The 19,186-nt window shown below is 47.3% G+C and overlaps 1 protein-coding gene across 2 annotated transcripts in view; it reads left to right on the top strand.

The window, feature by feature from the left end:
• Nucleotides 1-19,186, top strand: part of LOC109743284 (achilleol B synthase) — a 28,321-nt gene that overhangs the window by 2,954 nt on the left and 6,181 nt on the right. Inside the window, exons 1-11 of one of the 2 annotated variants that reach the window (XM_020302362.4) lie at nt 4,689-5,004; nt 5,316-5,501; nt 6,070-6,159; nt 6,277-6,462; nt 7,071-7,155; nt 8,076-8,242; nt 8,863-9,051; nt 9,566-9,679; nt 12,556-12,678; nt 12,774-12,893; nt 13,550-13,648. In XM_020302362.4, the coding sequence (XP_020157951.1) occupies nt 5,490-5,501; nt 6,070-6,159; nt 6,277-6,462; nt 7,071-7,155; nt 8,076-8,242; nt 8,863-9,051; nt 9,566-9,679; nt 12,556-12,678; nt 12,774-12,893; nt 13,550-13,648 (1,185 nt within the window). In that variant the 5' untranslated portion in view covers nt 4,689-5,004; nt 5,316-5,489. Of the gene's footprint in view, nt 1-4,688; nt 5,005-5,315; nt 5,502-6,069; nt 6,160-6,276; nt 6,463-7,070; nt 7,156-8,075; nt 8,243-8,862; nt 9,052-9,565; nt 9,680-12,555; nt 12,679-12,773; nt 12,894-13,549; nt 13,649-19,186 lie in introns of those variants that run through there. The other variant, XM_020302361.4, reaches the window with a different exon arrangement.

The raw sequence follows: 19,186 nt of genomic DNA, 5'->3' as shown, positions 1-19,186 counted from the left end.
AGAGAAGGTGAAGAAAAATAATAATCTTATAGCTAACCTTGTTGCATGAATGACTATGAATACTGATTATATATGACACGGCAATACACTTAGCCGGAATATAGCCAACAGTTGACTATATTATTAACCATGCTCTTAGCCGGAATATAATAAATCACGTCGATGCTAGAGTTATTGCCTAGGGAGTCCAACGGCTTGAGAAATCCGTCCTGGTTTGTAAGCCCACTACTGCGGGCGCATGCATCTAATTGGGCAGTTTTCAAACAACATTAATTCATCACAACCAATCAACAGCAACACTGATTGATGAGATTTCAGATATAAACCCTATAAATCGGAAGAGAGGGAGTACCTATTATTGATTTATTAAATAAATCTTTGTTTTCTTTGGTACCCCAAAAATGAATTACCAAATAAGTGTTTATCAAATAGTAAAATTTTGTTTGTTTTTATACATAATCATGCTAATACAAAGCGGTAAATCACATGCTAACCTCGTAGAATAATTATGTCCATGTCACAATGCATGGACAGTTGTCTTGTAAAACAAAATATCTGGAAGTGCAAAAAATCTGAAAGAGCAAATCAGTCCCTAGATAATAATATGGAAGTCTGAACTAACTTCTCACGTGCGAGCTAGTGAAGAGGAAAATATTAGAGGTTGGAGAGAAGGAAGCTCCTGTACCCAAATTCTTTCAGAGAATATTAAGAAAGGTACCACCTCTGTTCACTAATGTAAGCCATTTTGATAGTTTAAACTGAAAAGGGTGTAACAAGTAACTACTTTTTCTTGGAAAAAATCATATGAATTTTGTATTTGTGAAGGACTAGCACAAATGCCTAAAGTCAGTGAGAATTATATATGCAAGCAAAACCCTGTGTGCACACGAAAAAGGAATATTTAGTTTCTCGGTTTCGCCGCATGTGAAGGATTCAGTCAGCTATTTTTCCATTATAATTGATCGAGGGCATTTAAGAGTTTTGTTACGTCATCGTACGTCAGGGAAGGCCCATGTATTTGTCGCCCAATGCGGAAAATGGGATATCCAGCTACGTGGGCAAAAAAAATAAGTGAACTGGATTCGCTGGGCCATAGCGTGCGGCCCACATACGAATATTCTTTTTTTAGTAGACAAACGTATAAGAATTTATTAATACCACCTCGGGTAGAAAAATAATTATTTTCGACGGTGAACGGATGAAAAATTTGACGAAACGCACCTTGCTTTATTAGTAGGTGTATGTGTGTGTCTCTCTCTCTCTCTCTCTCTCTCTCTCTATATATATATATATATATATATATATATATATATTTCAATACAGTCTTTTAGGCTTTTTTTTCGAGGGTACGCAAATTGCGTACCTTAGCTTTATAGAAGGAGAGAAATATAGCCATACAACCACATCTACCTCTCGCTGCGAACAACGAGCGTAGCACAACTCCACACCCGACACATACAAAGACAACCACACACGACTACACAACTACGACATACAAGAGCCTACCCAAACCGATAGCCTCGCCGCGTCTCGACCGACACCGGTGATCACCGAAGAACAGCAACTCCAGCTTTCTTGATAGAGCCAGCGACGACCGAACATAGCGCCAGAGAAGAACGATCCGGGCAGCGATGCACGCCGGAGGAGCGCAACATAGGGCCTCTTATCTCCCAGCATGATGCTCCCAACAGAGAAACAACGTCAGAAGACGCCGCCATCGTGCCGATCCTACGAATCAAGGCTTTCGCCCCGGAGATGCTGCCGATACAAGGCAACGTGGAAAATGGCGCTACACTCGGCGACGCCTCCAGGAAGGGGAATGACACCCACGGGTGCCATCGACGCTGGTCCGACCAAGGCGGAACAGAATTTTCATCCGTAGCATTGCACATATCCACGCCTCCAAGATTCCGGCCAGCCCCGAAAGTTGTCTCGCACCGCCAACACCGCAGCCACTTGCAGTCGGAGCCACAGAACACTGCCGAGGAAGCACGCCTCAAGCCACCACCTGTTGGGAATCGTAGCATAATTTTAAAATTTTCCTACGCTCACCAAGATGCATCTATGGAGTCTACTAGCAACGAGGGAAGGGAGTGCATCTACATACCGTTGTAGATCGCGAGCGGAAGCGTTCCAATGAACGTGGATGACGGAGTCGTACTCGCCGTGATCCAAATCACCGATGACCGAGTGCCGAACGTACGGCACCTCTGCGTTCAACACACGTACGGTGCAGCGACGTCTCCTCCTTTCTTGATCCAGCAAGGGGGGAGGAGAGGTTGATGGAGATCCAACAGCACGACGGCGTGGTGGTGGATGTAGCGGCTCTCCGGCAGGGCTTCGCCGAGCTTCTGCGCGAGAGAGAGAGGTGTTGCAGGGGAGGAGGGAGGCGCCAAAGGCTGTAGTGTGCTGCCCTCCCTCCCCCCCCCTTATATAGGCCCCCAAGGGGGGTGCGCAGCCCTAGGAGATGGGATCTCCAAGGGGGGGGGGGGGCGGCGGCCAAGGGGGGAAGGGGTTGCCTTGCCCCCCAAGGCAAGGGGGAACTCCCCCCTAGGGTTCCCAACCCTAGGCGCATGGGGGGAGGCCCAAGGTGGCGCCCCAGCCCATTAGGGGCTGGTTCCCCTCCACTTTCAGCCCACGGGGCCCTCCGGGACAGGTGGCCCCACCCGGTGGACCCCCGGGACCCTTCCGGTGGTCCCGGTACAATACCGATAACCCCCGAAACTTTCCCGGTGGCCAAAACTGGACTTCCTATATATAATTCTTCACCTCCGGACCATTCCGGAACCTCTCGTGACGTCCGGGATCTCATCCGGGACTCCGAACAACTTTTGGGTTTCCGCATACATATATCTCTACAACCCTAGCGTCACCGGACCTTAAGTGTGTAGACCCTACGGGTTCGGGAGATATGCAGACATGACCGAGACGCCTCTCCGGTCAATAACCAACAGCGGGATCTGGATACCCATGTTGGCTCCCACATGTTCCACGATGATATCATCGGGTGAACCACGGTGTCGAGGATTCAATCAATCCGTATGCAATTCCCTTTGTCAATCGGTATGTTACTTGCCCGAGATTCGATCGTCGGTATCCCAATACCTTGTTCAATCTCGTTACCGGCAAGTCTCTTTACTCGTACCGCAATGCATGATCCCGTGACTAACGCCTTAGTCACATTGAGCTCATTATGATGATGCATTACTGAGTGGGCCCAGAGTTACCTCTCCGTTTACACGGAGTGACAAATCCCAGTCTTGATCCGTGCCAACCCAACAGACACTTTCGGAGATACCCGTAATGCACCTTTATAGTCACCCAGTTACGTTGTGACGTTTGGCACACCCAAAGCACTCCTACGGTATCCGGGAGTTGCACGATCTCATGGTCTAAGGAAAAGATACTTGACATTGGAAAAGCTCTAGCAAACGAAACTACACGATCTTTTATGCTATGCTTAGGTTGGGTCTTGTCCATCACATCATTCTCCTAATGATGTGATCCCGTTATCAGTGACATCCTATGTCCATAGTCAGGAAACCATGACTATCTGTTGATCAACGAGCTAGTCAACTAGAGGCTTACTAGGGACAGGTTGTGGTCTATGTATTCACACATGTATTACGATTTCCGGACAATACAATTATAGCATGAATAATAGACTATTATCATGAACACAGAAATATAATAATAACCATTTATTATTGCCTCTAGGGCATATTTCCAACACCACCTTCAACACACTTGGAACTGCAGCAACCACCAAGCGATGCGGGGACCAGATCCATCGCGATGGCCTTCACCCGCACCTAGGGACTGCCACACCGGTGGATCTGACCCGCACCATCAACCACACTTCGACGCCAACTTCACCGAGGCATCACCGCTGGCACCTCACACGTAGGTGGTCGGGCGCCCGCTGCTCGCCAGGGTCCTGCCTAGCTGAGCCTCGCAGCACCGCCGCCTCCATGGCTGCGCATGCGCTGCCGCCTCCGACGAATTCAGCGCACCACCCACATCCACTCTCCTGCTGCACCCCTCATGCAGATCCAGGGGACCGCCGTCGTGCATCCCGCCGTGAACCCGCCTCCCGCTGCACCTGACTGGGAGCCGCCCGACGCGCCAGATCTGGCCCGAGTAGCCACGGATCCGCGCAAGGGAGGCCGACCGGCCGCCGACCAAGGGCGCCACCACGGCACCACAGGCCGGACGAGGGCGCGCCGAGCCGAGCCGGGCCGCGCCGCGCCGCCCGGAGCAGGGCACCGCCGTCCCCAGACGCCGCCGGCTCACTCCGCGCCACCCGAAGCAAGGCCACGCCACTCCGCCCAGACGAGAACCACGAGCATGCCACGCCTCGCTAGAGCCACCCCCGCCCGCCGCCGGCACGCGACGACCACCCCGGCGAGAGGGCCTCTGCGACAGATCTGGGCGTCCCGCGCCGCCTGGAGCCTGGAGAGGAGGGGAGAAACCCCCCGCCGCCGACACGCCCGGGCTTTGCCCGGCGTCGTCCCTTTGGCGGCGGCGAGGGGGTGGGGAGGCGGGGTGGGAGGCCTGGCGGTGGCGCGCTTAGGGTTCCACCCGGGCCGCTCGCGGGAGCGGCATGGGGGACAGGAGCACTCCAGTGTTTTACTCCTGAATAACGAGAGGAAATATTAAAAGCGACCAAGCTGAACAGTCCCAGAAATGAGTGACGACCATGACCGCATGTCCCCTTCCTGCGAGCACGAGCACTGTGCTCTGCTAGTACATTCCAACGGGCCAACCGTCCCCATACACCGCGGCGTCAAGTATCTCGCGGTCCACCTCCCGAGCCCACCCTACAGATGCAGTTTATGCGCTTCACCCCACGCCACGGCAGCCGCCCCCCTTGCCGCCGCCCGTGCCACAACCCAGCCGCCGCCGACGCCGACGCCGACGCGGATCTCTCGACTGCGATGAAAGCCATCCGGGCGGCGGCCACGCTGCACTACTTGCTGTGTCCCGGTGAGCTTGCTGGGCCAGGTATCGCATTTCGCTCTCTGATATAGTCGTTCCCTTTTCCCCTCTTAATTAATTCTGTTCAGGGTCCTTACCAATCAAGCAGAGACACCATCTTACACATAGCACGTGGTGTTGTCCAGTGATATAATTAAACGACATATTGTTGTACACGCAATTGTGATGATTAAACAATGACCGGAAGGCTAGGATCAAGGACAATCTTCAGAGCTCGAACTTCTTTACAAAAATTTCAGTTTATTGCTCTACTAGTGGGCTTCAGTAATTATAGCATCCACCGTAAAGTTCTCACCATGGACTATTTTGTATTGCAGTATGCAAAACAAAAGCATCTTCAGGTGGATCTTCCGGCCATCAAGCTTGCAGACAGTGCACAAGTCACAGAAGAGGCTTTACTAACATCATTGAGGCGATGCCTTAGCCAGCATTCTGCTCTACAAGCACACGATGGGCACTGGGCCGGGGACTTCAGTGGAATTTTGTTCATTATGCCTATCTTGGTATACATTTTGTTACTCATGACACTATATTTGGCTTTATATCCTGGAATATATTTATATTTTGTTGGTGGATATTGCTAGGAGAAGGAATAAACCCTGTTGTCGTATGGTGAATCGGATTGTTTGCCACATAATTTTGTTTTGAGTAATTATTATGTAAAATTTTACTAAAGTTTTCCGCAAAAGTTGGGTGTATCTGTCTACTGCCCTTTATATAACTTCTATGCAGCGCCTCAGTGACAAATGGAATTGTATAGTAAAAGTTAATTTACCTTTGCTGTGGAGGTTTGTCATTCAATTACCTCTTGTTGTGCTTAAGAACTACTTACTCCCTCCGTCCCATAATATAAGACGTTTGTTGACACATTATGGGACAGAGGGAGTATCTAGTAATAGTGCAACCTATACTACACACACAAGATGCATCAGTTCTTTTTACCAGCATAATCCAATAGTTTCACATGTTGGACAGTTCAGCTTGATGTTGGGTTGTAGATAGCTGTGGACTAGTTATCAAGAGTTGCGTAACATAGTTGGTCTCTGGACTAACTTTTGGCGATTCTCACAGATATTTGCTCTACATGTTACTGGATCACTCAATACTGTCCTATCAACAGAACATCGGCGTGAGATTTGTCGCTATATTTACAACCATCAGGCATGCAAACTTCTATTCCAGCTATTTAGTAGCAATAATCTTTATATCCTGAATGTGCATTACTGTTCGATGGTACAGAAAACCATGACAAAATTATGTGCAATGTAATCTGTGTAGAATGAAGATGGTGGTTGGGGCACGCAAGTGTTGGGCCCGAGCACCATGTTTGGATCATGCTTAAACTATGTTACCTTAAGGCTTCTTGGCGAGGTGGAAAATGATGCCTTAACCAATGGGCGTGCTTGGATTCTATTGCGTGGAAGTGCAACTGCAATACCACAATGGGGGAAAATATGGCTCTCGGTATGCCACGGAAACATAAACAATTAGTAATATGGAGTATATGTATGCTTGCGTGTGTGAAAATAAAGGGGTTCCTTTGGGCCTGGGTTTTCTTATCTAAAATTGGTTACTCTTCAAGTATAATGCATGGATTCTCTGCCAAACCCCTACACGTTAAGAACCTCTTCCCTAACTAGCTTGGACGATCCTAAAGTGAAGTTTAAACAGAATTCCTTTTAAAATGATTTTTTTGTATGCATGTGCTAGATTGCTAACAAATCAACAAACAGATTAAATTTATTAAAACCTTTGATATTGAATGGTATTGTTCCAAGCTAATATTTTTCCTCAGATTAATATGTATTTCCATGACTGCTTGTTGTTTCTATGTCGATTACTAGAGTAGATTTTAGCATATTATTCATCTTTACTTTAATATAGTGGAAGCAGTCATAGCAAAATATATTTGCTTCACAGTTTCTAGGATATGTCTGGTCTGAATTCTGAAACCTAAAATTATCTAATGTTGGTTGCCAAAATTCCAGTTGCAGTTGTTTACTTGTCTACAAATTATTATTTCTTGACTAAGGAGGGGTTAATGCAAGCTATTCATGTTTTTTTAACTGAAGGTGGTTGGTTTGTATGAATGGTCTGGAAATAATTCGATCGTTCCTGAGTTATGGCTTGTCCCACATTTTCTTCCGATTCATCCAGGTACTTGTTTATGCTGTTTGGGTAAACAATATTGATCTTCGATATATGTAATGCCCCTCCTGAAAAAAATGCATAGTGGTGGACGCCATATTATCTCTTACTATCTAACTTTTTTGTTCTTTTCCTTGTTAATCCTACACTAAATGCATGTTTTTATTGATACCATATGTGACCATATTGACATGTCCATGCGTATACGTATTGGCTATTAACTATTTATTTGATTTTGATTAGATTTCGAAAGTTACATGCCATTATAAGAGTTGCATTTTTGTACACTGTAGATAAGTTTTGAAAATGTTTTAATACACTCATTCTCCATTGCATCCATTTTGCAATGACACTGATTGGTGGGATATCACTATTAAAAAGATAATAATAAGTTGGATTTTGATGTAGTTTATCAAGTGCTAAATTATTTTCGTAGGTTTATTGTTTTGACACTCAGCATTTAATTTTATGAAATGTATTCGATCATTCAAGACCACTTTATCTTCTCGTGATATTATGAATATAGTAATATAAGTTGGTATCATGCATAGGATGATGATGATGGTTCTGAACTAATAAGTAACAGGAGATGCTTGTTAGCTGTGAAATTATAATTTTAGTGCTAAGTTGTATTATTTACGTGACTAAAAGGCAGGAAATAAAAAAGAGTTCAGTAATGGGGATCATGGAAACTGCATTTGAATTGTTTGTTAATCATTTGGAAACTGAGGATCGCTGGATTTGTGTGGGTGCTCCAACCCGCCCACCTGGGTTCGACTCCCGCGTGAGGCGGAATTTATTCTGCGACGTGGAGTGACTGGTGTCTAGTCATTCTTCTTTAAACAATGCCACCAGGTGTTACTACCTGGTTGGTCGACTTTTCTTTTTATAATCATCCTCCTTATTCAGGTGAACTTTCTCTTCCACAGGACGATTCTGGTGCTTTTGCCGGTTGGTTTATATGCCAATGTCTTATCTTTACGGTAAGAAGTTTGTTGGCCCAATTACACCAACAATAATGGCAATAAGAGAGGAGCTCTATAGTGTATCATACAATGAGATTGATTGGAACAAAGCGCGTGATACTTGTGCTAAGGTTCGTTTAGTGAGATTGCTTTCTCTAAGAGCAAACCTTATTTTAGAAGCACATACAGTGGATAATAACGAAAATGTATGATATTGCAAAGTGCAAACCAGCTACGTACATCATTTGCTTATTTATGTTTGCCATCTCACACGTAGTAGTAGTAACAGTATATTTAATAACTTCTAGTTATATATATGACATAATATGATTCAATTATGTGTTAGTTCCAACTAGAATGATACTGGATATCTCTTGTTACCTCATTATTTGTTACTTAGTTCGGCTTTGCAAATTATGTGTATGTATACACTGCATGTTTACGTTCATTTTGAGTCGATTTTTGTTACTCTTGTTACCTCTAGTGTTCTCATGAAACAAACAAAAAACTTTGTGAGAAATATGACTGCGTGTAAACAATGTTGAAGAAGCACTACGCAACTGGTGAAACTGTTGATTAAACTTTAGGTACAGTAGTTTCTAATGTAAGAAAGATGAGATCACCGTCTTTTACTCATTAAGAATCTTTTACTAGTATTTTCCTGGCATTAAAACTGCCAATTATTTAATTTTCTTTCTCTAGATATATGCCTTTTGCTGCTTGATTATCTGTTATGATTTGTTGCATCCAGGAAGACCTTCGGTATCCACGGTCGTTGCTGCAAAATGTTATTTGGACTTGTCTTAATAAATTTGTAGAACCAGTGTTGAATTGTTGGCCAATTAATAAGTTAAGAGATACGGCGCTGAAGAACCTCATGAAACATATACATTATGAAGACGAAAGCACTAAATACATTGGCGTATGTCCGATTAACAAGGTAACAGAAGCAGATGTTGTGGCTTTATACGGAAAATCTTTTGGGGCCAGACCTTATTCTTTTACTAAGGGCCAGGCTTTATATTTGGGGCCACGCCTAAGTTAAATAGGACTGTTTTGATATCATGCACGCTCTGCAAGTTTGCCTGTCCGTATGTCATTTTCCTGTAATATGTATTCTAGAAATCTTAATAATATCCATGGGAAAAGCCTCATACTCAATACTGTTTCTCTCCACACAGATGTTTAGTATTATTTCATCGTATATTTCTAGAGTGGGACAATTCTGATCTGCCTTACAACTCTACCCCTGAAAAAATTCTACCCCTGAACTCAAACTAATTGCAGTTGTAGATTTTTCCTTCATACATGTCAAGCTCATTTGTTAATATCCCTATTAGCAATTTTACCATCCAAATAACCCCATTGCCATTTTTCTTATTTTCTTGCCAGTTGCTTGCAATTAATCTCACGACCTGATTCATTTCATATTGTTAACATTTGTTGATTTCCAGGCACTAGACATGATTTGTTGTTGGATCGAGGATCCAAATTCAGATGCACTGAAGTTGCATCTTCCAAGGATCTATGATTATTTATGGCTTGCGGAAGATGGCATGAAAGCACAGGTAACACCATCTTTGTTGTATCTTGTCCCCTGCTTGCCCTTTACTCCACTTGTTTATTTGGTCAGAATTGCTGAGGACAATTATCTGTAACCTTTAAATAAATAGCTCAGTTATTTATCTTGTTGATCCAACTATTGCTGGTAGATTATTTGTTTCTGCATTTTGTATCTCCTGAAAGTTTGTTATCAGTGAGACGTAATTATGAGAAAATAATGTCTTGCTATCAGTAGTCCTCTCATTGGAGCATGACCTAATTATTTGCACAGAAAGATGACGCCTCATTCGTAACTTGGCATGGGACTCGCCCCCACCCCCTCTCCATCGTTTGAGTCCATTACCTCTTTACCGCCCGTTAGTCCAAACTGCTTCCAATGCCCATTTATCTCTCGGCCTAAGAATTATCTTGACGCCTCGAGTGAATCAAGATTGAATGATTTCTAGGTACCAATTAATCCAGCTCGGTATTCGAATAGATGGTCATTTAGTGCCCAAGCAATGTGGTTGTATTTTGTTGTATAAATGGAATAAAACATAAAAGAAAACCATGGACTTAAATTGTGGCTATGAGCATAAGTTGTAGCGTTCATACTAACTGACAAACAAACTAGGCTATTGCAGATTTTGTAAACATAATTAGTCAATACTTTGATTATTTTCTAACAAATATCTGCATAAGAAACAATATGTCTTGTTGGAAAGAATGATGCCTGCAGGTAAAAAGGTTAATTAAAATTATCTACTAAGGACAATACATGAAAGTGAGGGATGACTATTTGTGGACCAATTTATGATAGCTAATAGAAAATGTGAACTAGAAATTCTCTAGAGCAAAATATTATGTCGGTGGAAATTATAATAGAAAAATAAAACACTGATCCAGAATCTTTGGAAAAAAAACTAGTGAAACCATTAAAGGAACTAAAAATAAAGAAAGTAAAGAAAATAAAGAAACACGGAACCATATGTCTATATGCATGCACGTTAACATGAGGCTACAACTCAACAAAACATAAAAATAAGTGTACCATATCATTCCTATTGGGCTTATTCCTTTGACCCTCTTGTTTTGTTGACTCCTTGACCGTGTTGACCCATCTTGACTTGCATTGAATTGACTTTATGCCACACAAGTTCCCATATAGGAAATATTATTGTAATTCGGATTCTCTACTTCACAAAGCAATGTAGCAACAAATTTTTGAGCTATGTGGCATTGACCTACCTTCATTATCATTATAATTATTCGTCATTTACTTTAATTAATACCATGAAATGCACTTAGAAGTTAGAACCACAACATTGTCTTTACCGAAAAAGGCTTCCGCCCCGCTTTATATATAAAGCAACGATCAACGACAACCCACCGTATACAACCCACACACACACACACACCCGAGGCAGGATACAGAGGTGCCGAGGAACAACTACAAACTCCAAGCAAAACCTAGCACACTACAGGTAGGAAGATAAATCATCACTAGACTTCAAAGGAGCCCTCAAACGTGACACCATGAAGAGGAGCAGCTGAACATCGACGGAACGGGGCCTCCAAAGCGGCATCTTCAGGAAGATCACGACGCCTAGCGCCGCCACCGCCTGATTCAAAGGATCGGGGTCTTCGAATGGAGCGCCCCGGAGCATCAAGAGCAGCCACGACGGAGCCTTCAAGAAGGGTACGACGCCCACATATGTTGTCGCTATCGGTCTGTCTGAAGGTAGACAAAGTTTTCACCGCGGCAAGCCCCCGCCACCGGAACAGGGTAAGCGCAACCATGAACAGGCCGGCCACCCCCACCACCGAACGCCGAAAACCAGCCACCCTCACGGCCTGGCCACCAGCCAGCACCCGAGCCGCGCGCCCCGCCTACAGGCACCACGGCTCCCACCAACGAGGCCGCCGCCCCGGTGTCCAAGACCACCCCCACCCGTCGCCACGGTCCATAGCCAGCACCGACCGGTGAGGGGGCAGAAGGCCCCTCCTTCCAACCCCCAAAGCGAGCCCCTTGACGAAATCGGGGACGAGCCGGCCAGATCGGGGGGGGGGGGGGGGGGGGAGGGAGGGGGGAGGGGGCACTACCGTTAGCGGCCACCAGCCAGGATGCACACCGGGGACCAGGGCCACCGTCGCGCACGACGGCAAGGCCAGGAAGCACCCCTGCCTCCCTCCCCAAAGCACCCCTGCCACCACCGGCTGTCCACGCACTCTCCACCAGTCGCTGAGCATGGACCTATGAGCAGCGGGGGGCGAAGGTCGCACCACCACCACTGCGCCGCCCCCTCCACCAGCCAAGATGGCCACGACGGAGGCGGCCGCCCACGGCCCGCGCCGCTCAGAAGGCCAGATCCAGCAGAGCCGTGACCGCAACCAGCCCCCAAGCGCGCACCTCCTGCACGCCGCCCGCCACGCTGCCGTTGTGCATTGCACCGGCACGACACCCCGGCCCAGCTGCCTCGGCCCGCTCCGAGCCCGCTGTGCGAGGGGGCAAGGTCTCCCCGCCGCCGCCGGTGTCGACCAGGCTTCGCCTGGCCGCACCCTCTGGCGGCAGCGGGGGGGGAGGGGGGGGGGAGAGGAGTGCGACCCCGCCGGCAGCGGCTAGGGTTTCCTCCCGGTCGAGCGCGGGGCGACCCGGGAGGAGGGGGGGCGCTAGTAATTAGTTTTCCATCAAGCTCCACAACATTGTCTTTTATGGTTCTTCCATACGTCTATGTTCATATCCGAGAAGATGTTTTCCCTGTCTTTGACAAGAGAATTGCATTCCATACACTTGTGTAATACATGTTTTCTTTATTCAATTTCAAGAAGTATCGAGTATTTGTGGGCTATGTGAAGAGGCATGTGTATTAGACACCTTTATCCCCTACTTACTTTATAACAGGTTTATGATGGTTGTCAAAGCTGGGAGCTTGCTTTTATTGTTCAAGCATATTGCTCGACAGACCTCGTCAATGAGCTCGGCCCAACACTTCGGAAAGCCCATGAATTCATTAAAAGTTCACAGGTTCAATGTTCTTCTATCTCATAACCATATATACTGTAAGCAAAATAATATTTATTTGCATACTAAATGTTGACATGCATTTCTTTCACGGGAAGGTTCTTGAGAACCATCCTAACAGCGAAACTTATTACCGTCATAGATCAAAAGGTTCATGGACACTTTCAACAGCGGATAATGGGTGGTCTGTATCCGATTGTACTGCAGAAGCACTTAAGGTCAAGACAAGTTACTTCTAATATTCCCTTTAATCTGGAAATGTGAAGGTTCTTTGCTGTTAAAACACTGATATACTGAGCATAGTACTTTTTTATACAGTTTTGCTAAAGCACATCTAGATGTGCTCTAAGTATTGCACATCTAAGTCCTATGTCATTGATTTTACGCTAAGATTCCTGCAAACATTTTCTTTTGTCTTTTTTTCTTTCTCTTTCTAGCGTGATTTAGTCACTTAGATGTGCAATAATTAGGGCACATCTAGATGTGCCCCAGACATACCCTTTTTTATATGCACTTCATCATTGATTCTAACTGGAACAATTATGTACTCCCTTTAGTGATCACCACTTTAGTGATCACTTATATGTAAACAAATATAAGAGCGTTTAGATCACCACTTTAGTGATCTAAACGCTCTTATATTTGTTTACAGAAGGAGTAATCAACTTAATAGGTGCATTTTGCAAACATTATGGTTTACACATATGAAACAAGAACAGAGCCAAGACTCATGCACATAAACAATATGGACTGTTTTAATTTGTTTTCCCTTTTACGCATATTATCATCCTTCTACACAAATTTTTTGCAGTCTTTTATAATGCATGGATAGGTCACTAATTACATACTTGTTTTTTTAATAACTCTTCTTTAGGCATTGTTGTTGCTGTCGAAGATCTCTCCTAATCTTGTGGGGGATCCCATAAAAGGAGAAAGGTTGCATGATGCAGTGGATTGCTTACTTTCTTTTATGGTATGACTCAACTTATTTACTTTTGTCAATTTTGTGAGGTACTATAGACAAATGATACTTAATCCAGTCCACTTTGTTCATCTCTTATGTGGTCGTCTAAATAAAGCTTATGTGTGGCCATGACTCATGCCTAGAGATGCTATAAATAAATCAAAACTATTCAATCCAACATTTGGCTACAAACTATCGAGCATCTATCTCTAGCAACCTAGAATTTTTTATGTCACAATTTAATACCATGAACTAACAACCCACCAAGATTCGAGATCTAATATTTGATTTTATGCACGCATTGATTAGATACAAAATATTAAGGAGTATTAGTATCGGTATAGGTCTCCATATGTATTCATATTAGTCTAGATTCCATTACTTGTACTCCAAGTCCCATGTACTATATATTTGACCATTGGACTATCCAATACAAATAAGTTGCTCCTCTAACATGGTATTAGAGCCTAGGGTTTTCTCCTGGATGCACAATTGATCCAATTCCGATCGATTCGTTATTTCGGTCTCCTTCTCAACATCGCTTTCTCTAATCGATTCCTATCCCACTTCATATACTCCTAATCGAAACCCACGATTGAGTGTCCTCTTCTCAGTCCTCCAATCAATATATTGGTCTCTGTTGATCCCCTCTTCTCGGATTGATCCACCACATGACAACACAAATCAACGACGGCTTCTTTCCAATTGGATCGCTGTCTTCGTCAGCGCCCTGCACTAGTTCTTCCCAGCGCCCAGCACCAAGATGCCTCCATCAGCCATTCCTTGTTTGTCTGATGCCCTGCACCAACCACTGGCTCCACATGCTATTCCCCGAGCACAACCCTGCCTCTAGATTGATGTCAGTCTGTTTCCCCGACTCCATGTGATCCCGCCCGCGTTCGACCAGATCGAGCAGGCTGCCGCCCAACACGCCTTCTTTTCCCCCACACGATGGTGCCGGCTCTCTCCAAGACGCACACCGTCCCCAAGGTTGTTGCCGCTATTTACCAGGCTGCCCCGGTCACCGCCTCCCACCAGTCCAGGACCGTCTCAGGTCGTTGCCGCCACCTCATTCTCGACTACCGCCGTCGATTCCTCGCTGTCCACCACCTCGTTCCAGCCTGCTGGCCCTTATACCCCTCCAGCTGGTGCTGATCCCCCGTGCGCAAGGGCGGAGCTACGTTGGGGCCAAATTGGGTTGTGGCTCGCCCAACCTAGTAGAAAATAGGGAAGGATGAGAGGAAATATGGACCTTAAGTGCAATTACTGATCATAATTTCCTAGTCCGGCCCGTCTTGGCCTGCCTAGCCTTTTTCCTGTAGCTCTGCCACTGCCCGTGTGGCACTGTTTCATTCGTCCGGACACTGTTTCTCTTCAATGCTGTCCGGGCACTGTCCGCCTGCTTAGTTGCCTCCTTCGACAACTTCCTTGGGTGGTGGTGGTGATCGCTCTACATTGACTCCTCTGGCGGCTTCCGCGGGCCTTGATGGTCGCTCTACATCACCTCCTCCAGTGGCTTCCACAGGCAGTGGTGGTCGCTCTTCTCCTAGCGGCTTCTCCACTGAAAAAGGCTTTCGCCCCGCTTTATATATAAAGCAAAGATCAACCACAGCCCAAATACAAACGCACCCCACGACAACACACGCACACACCCAAGGCGGGATACATAGGCGCTGAGCGCAGCAACACCACTCCTAACACTACAAGAGCAATCGGGGACCTCCACCGTGAACACGCCACCGCGAAGAGATGAAGCCGCATATGACGAACCGTGAGCTCCAAGGCGGCGCCTCCAAGAAGGTTACGACGCCAACGCGCCGCCACCACCCGACCCGGGGGTCAGAGTTTCCCCTGGAGCGACATGATGACCGGTGAGAGCCGTGACGACACCTTCAAGAAGGTAACACGTTACGCCGCCGCCGGTCCGTCCGAAGATAGAACAGGTTTTCACCCCAGCAAACACTCACCGCCACCGAACGCCACACCCCTGCCACCATGCCGCCCACACGGCCATGGTCACCGGGCAGCACCAAGCCATGGGCTCTGCCCATGAGCACCGCGCTACCACCACCAGGGCCGCCGCCCCGGCATCCAAGACCTTGACACCACCTCACCCGGGACCCGCCGCTACCCCAACCAAAGAGACGAGTGGAAAGGCTGCTCCTTTTCACACCCCTGGGCGGCCCCCCGCGCCGAGACCCAAAGGGCCGGCCAAAATTGGCCTCCATCACCCGTCCTGCTGCACACCCGTCCTGCTGCACCGGGTGCAAGACAAGCTCGGTCATGCTGCCGGGCGCGAGACGAGCTCGGTCCCGCAGCCGGGCGCGAGACGAGCTCTATCTCGCAGCCGCGGGCGCGAGACGAGCTCTGTCTCGCAGCCACGGGTGCGAGACGAGCAATGGACCGCAACTGGGAGCGGTCCAGCCCTATGACGAGGGTAAAGCCCGGACGACGAGGGGAGTAATCGAAGGTCGAAACACGCCGCTCACCGACGGCCGACGCCAGAGGAGACCAGCCGCCGCCATGAAACGATCCAGACCACCACCATGAGCTACCACCACGCCGTGGCAGCCCATATCCACGCCGAGACCCCGAGGAGCAGCGCCGAGCCACTTTGCAGCAGCTGCGACACGCCGCCGAAGACGCAGCCCGCCCCCCGGCCATGGACGCCCATCGCCCCTCCACCCCGAAAGGAGCAGCCTGACCGCCGGCCGCCCCGCCACCACCTTAGCCAGGTCGCCGCTGCCACCCGCACGTCCGCCGCCGCCACCACCCGGATCTGGGCAAGGCCCCCGCCCCCGGAGCCCCAAGAGCCGCCGCATGGAGGGGAAGGGGGGGGGCAGGACCGCCGGGACGCCAGCACGCCGGGGGGAGGGAGCAGAGCCCGTGGATGAGCCGACGACCGCCGCCCGAAGGCCGCATCCCGCGCGCGGGAAGAAGACGCCCCGCCGCCGCCTATGCCGCGCGGCCTTTGGCTGGCGACGCCACCGGCGGCGGCGAGGGGAGGGAGGCCGGGGAGGGGGGCTGGGGAGCGGCGGCGCTAGGGTTGGCTCCCTGAGTCGCCCGCGGGAGCGACCTCTTTTTTCTTTCCTCACAATAGGTACTATTCTCCTAGCGCTTCTCCTCGGCCGCTAGTTGATGTTCTCCGTCGACAAATTCATGGCTGCTACTTGTTGGTATCTCATATGCATGACCTCCTATGCAACATCCCCTGCAGACATGGTGGCTCCTGCATCATTGTCGTGTGTGCTTTCTAGATTCTAGCTTTCTATTTACGTTATGTCCACGAAGTTCGTTGCTTTTTCATGTTTCTGATGTCATGCGAGTCCAAATATTTTGTCTACCTTCTTTTTTTGTCCTGATCCTTTCTATACAATCTGTGTGGCCTTTCTGGTCCTGGTTGTTTTCTATATGATTTTCGTGGCCTCCTTTGCGTTGTCGTTGATCTACCCCCATTTTCTTGCCGCTTAGCTTTTTCGACCACCGGTTTATTGTGCTATGATCTTCGGGACATGCTTCTTCTATCCCCCATTGGCTTGACTAAACAAGTTTTCGAAGACTTCATGCTACAACGACACTACGAAGACAAGGATTTTGGATTTTCGTTATTATTTAGTGTTATACTTATTCAAATGCTATGCTATTGCCTACTGAAAGGACCTGGATGTTGCCTAGGGGGGGGGGGGGGTGAATAGGCGATTTAAAACAATTACGGTTTTTGGCTTGAATAAATGTAGAATAGAACTAGCGCTTATTTGTCAAGCACAAAACCTAAATAAGGTAGGCTCAACTAAGTGCACCAACAACTTATGCTAAAGCAACAAATAAGTAATAGCAAGATATATAACTTTAAGCTTGAAGGCTATCACAAAGTAAATGCATAAGAAACGAGCTCGGGTATAGAGATAACCGAGGCACATGGAGATGAAGATGTATACCGAAGTTCATACCCTTCCGGATGCTAATCTTCATCGGAGCGGTGTGGAGGCACAATGCTCCCCAAACGCCACAATGGCTCAGTGTATTCTCCTCGAGCCTTCCCACCGAAGGGAGCTGCCTCGAACCACTAAGGGGCCCTTGAGGGCGGTCACCGAACCCGTACAAATTGTCCAGGGCAATCTCCACAACTTAATTGGAGGCTCCCGAAGCTTGCCAGAAGCTTTATAGCACAATCATTGAGCTTCGCAACAACACCAACCATCTAGGGTGCCCAAGCACCCAAGAGGAACAACCAAGCACCCAAGAGTAATAAGCTTCTCAACTTTCACTTCCACGAATCACCGTGGAAAAGTCAAACCGATGCAACTAATGCAATGGCAAGAATACACGAAGTGCTCCACCAAAGCAACTAGTGCTATGGAAGAATATGAGAGGAAGAACAAGGGAGGAGAACACAAAAGAGCTCCAAGATCTAGATCCACAAGGTTCCCCTCAGTTAGAGGAGAGGTGGATTGGTGGAAATGTAGATCTAGATCTCCTCTCTTTTTTCCCTCAAAAAGATGCAAGATTCATGAGAGGAATAGAGAGAAAGCAAAGCTTTTGGAGGTCAACAATGACGGAGAAAACTGTGCTAAAAAACGTGAGGACCATTGGGGAAGAAGACCCACTTAAATAGATCCTCACAAATCCAACCGTTACACACAGAGTCTCCGCACTGACCGGTTGTACCGCTCATGTAGTACCGCTCAATGAGCGGTACTACCGCAGCCTGAGATACAGCTAGCCATTTAAGCAGATGCACACGAAAGATCCAGGAGCGGTAGCATCGGCTGGTGGAACCGTCCCGGTACCACACCAGAAACAGAGCCGGGTGACCCCCTTATGGTAGTAGCCTGGTACTAGGAACGGTAGTGCCTCTTCAAGGAAAGGGGCGGTACTACCGGATCCTTGACCGGTACTATTGGGCCAGGTAAAAACTGCAGAAACATGTAAAACCAAAACTGCCATAACTCTTGCAAATGAACTCCGATATCAATGACCTCAAGCTGTTGGATATATTAAGAACTAGCAAGAGGGAAAATACCAATAAGAGGACGGTGAGAACCCTTCCTCAAATAAGAACCGGCAAAATCTCCAATACCAAAAACGCAATAGAAGAGGCATAAGAAATCCATTTTCGATGAACTTGAGCTTGTCATGAAGAAGACCACAAGCTCTAAAACCTCACTTAGAGAAAAGCCAAATAAACACCAAGAGATATGATGCCAAGTATGCAAAGGCTTGAGCTCCCTATGAATGATACGATCAAGCTACTCACTCGAGAGCTCAACTTGATAGTACGGCTATCGATCTAACCCGGTCCCCCACTAACACCATGAGACCGGTAAAATAGAAAACCTATCAAGGTTATACCTTTGTCTTGCACATAATCCACTTGAGCTAGATGATGACGATCATTCCTCAAGTTGGAACACCTTTCTTCATAGAGCTCGCATGGAAGACTCACAAATTGCTCCGCCATAATCGACTATGGAAGAGCCACTCTTAGGCACACCTTCACAAGACATTATCACCAAATGGACGACAACCTACAAGCATGTGATCTCT

The sequence above is a fragment of the Aegilops tauschii genome, chromosome 7 (assembly GCF_002575655.3).
Source record: "Aegilops tauschii subsp. strangulata cultivar AL8/78 chromosome 7, Aet v6.0, whole genome shotgun sequence".
Classification (NCBI taxonomy): Eukaryota; Viridiplantae; Streptophyta; class Magnoliopsida; order Poales; family Poaceae; genus Aegilops; species Aegilops tauschii.
This window is presented reverse-complemented; position numbering and strand designations above follow the sequence as displayed.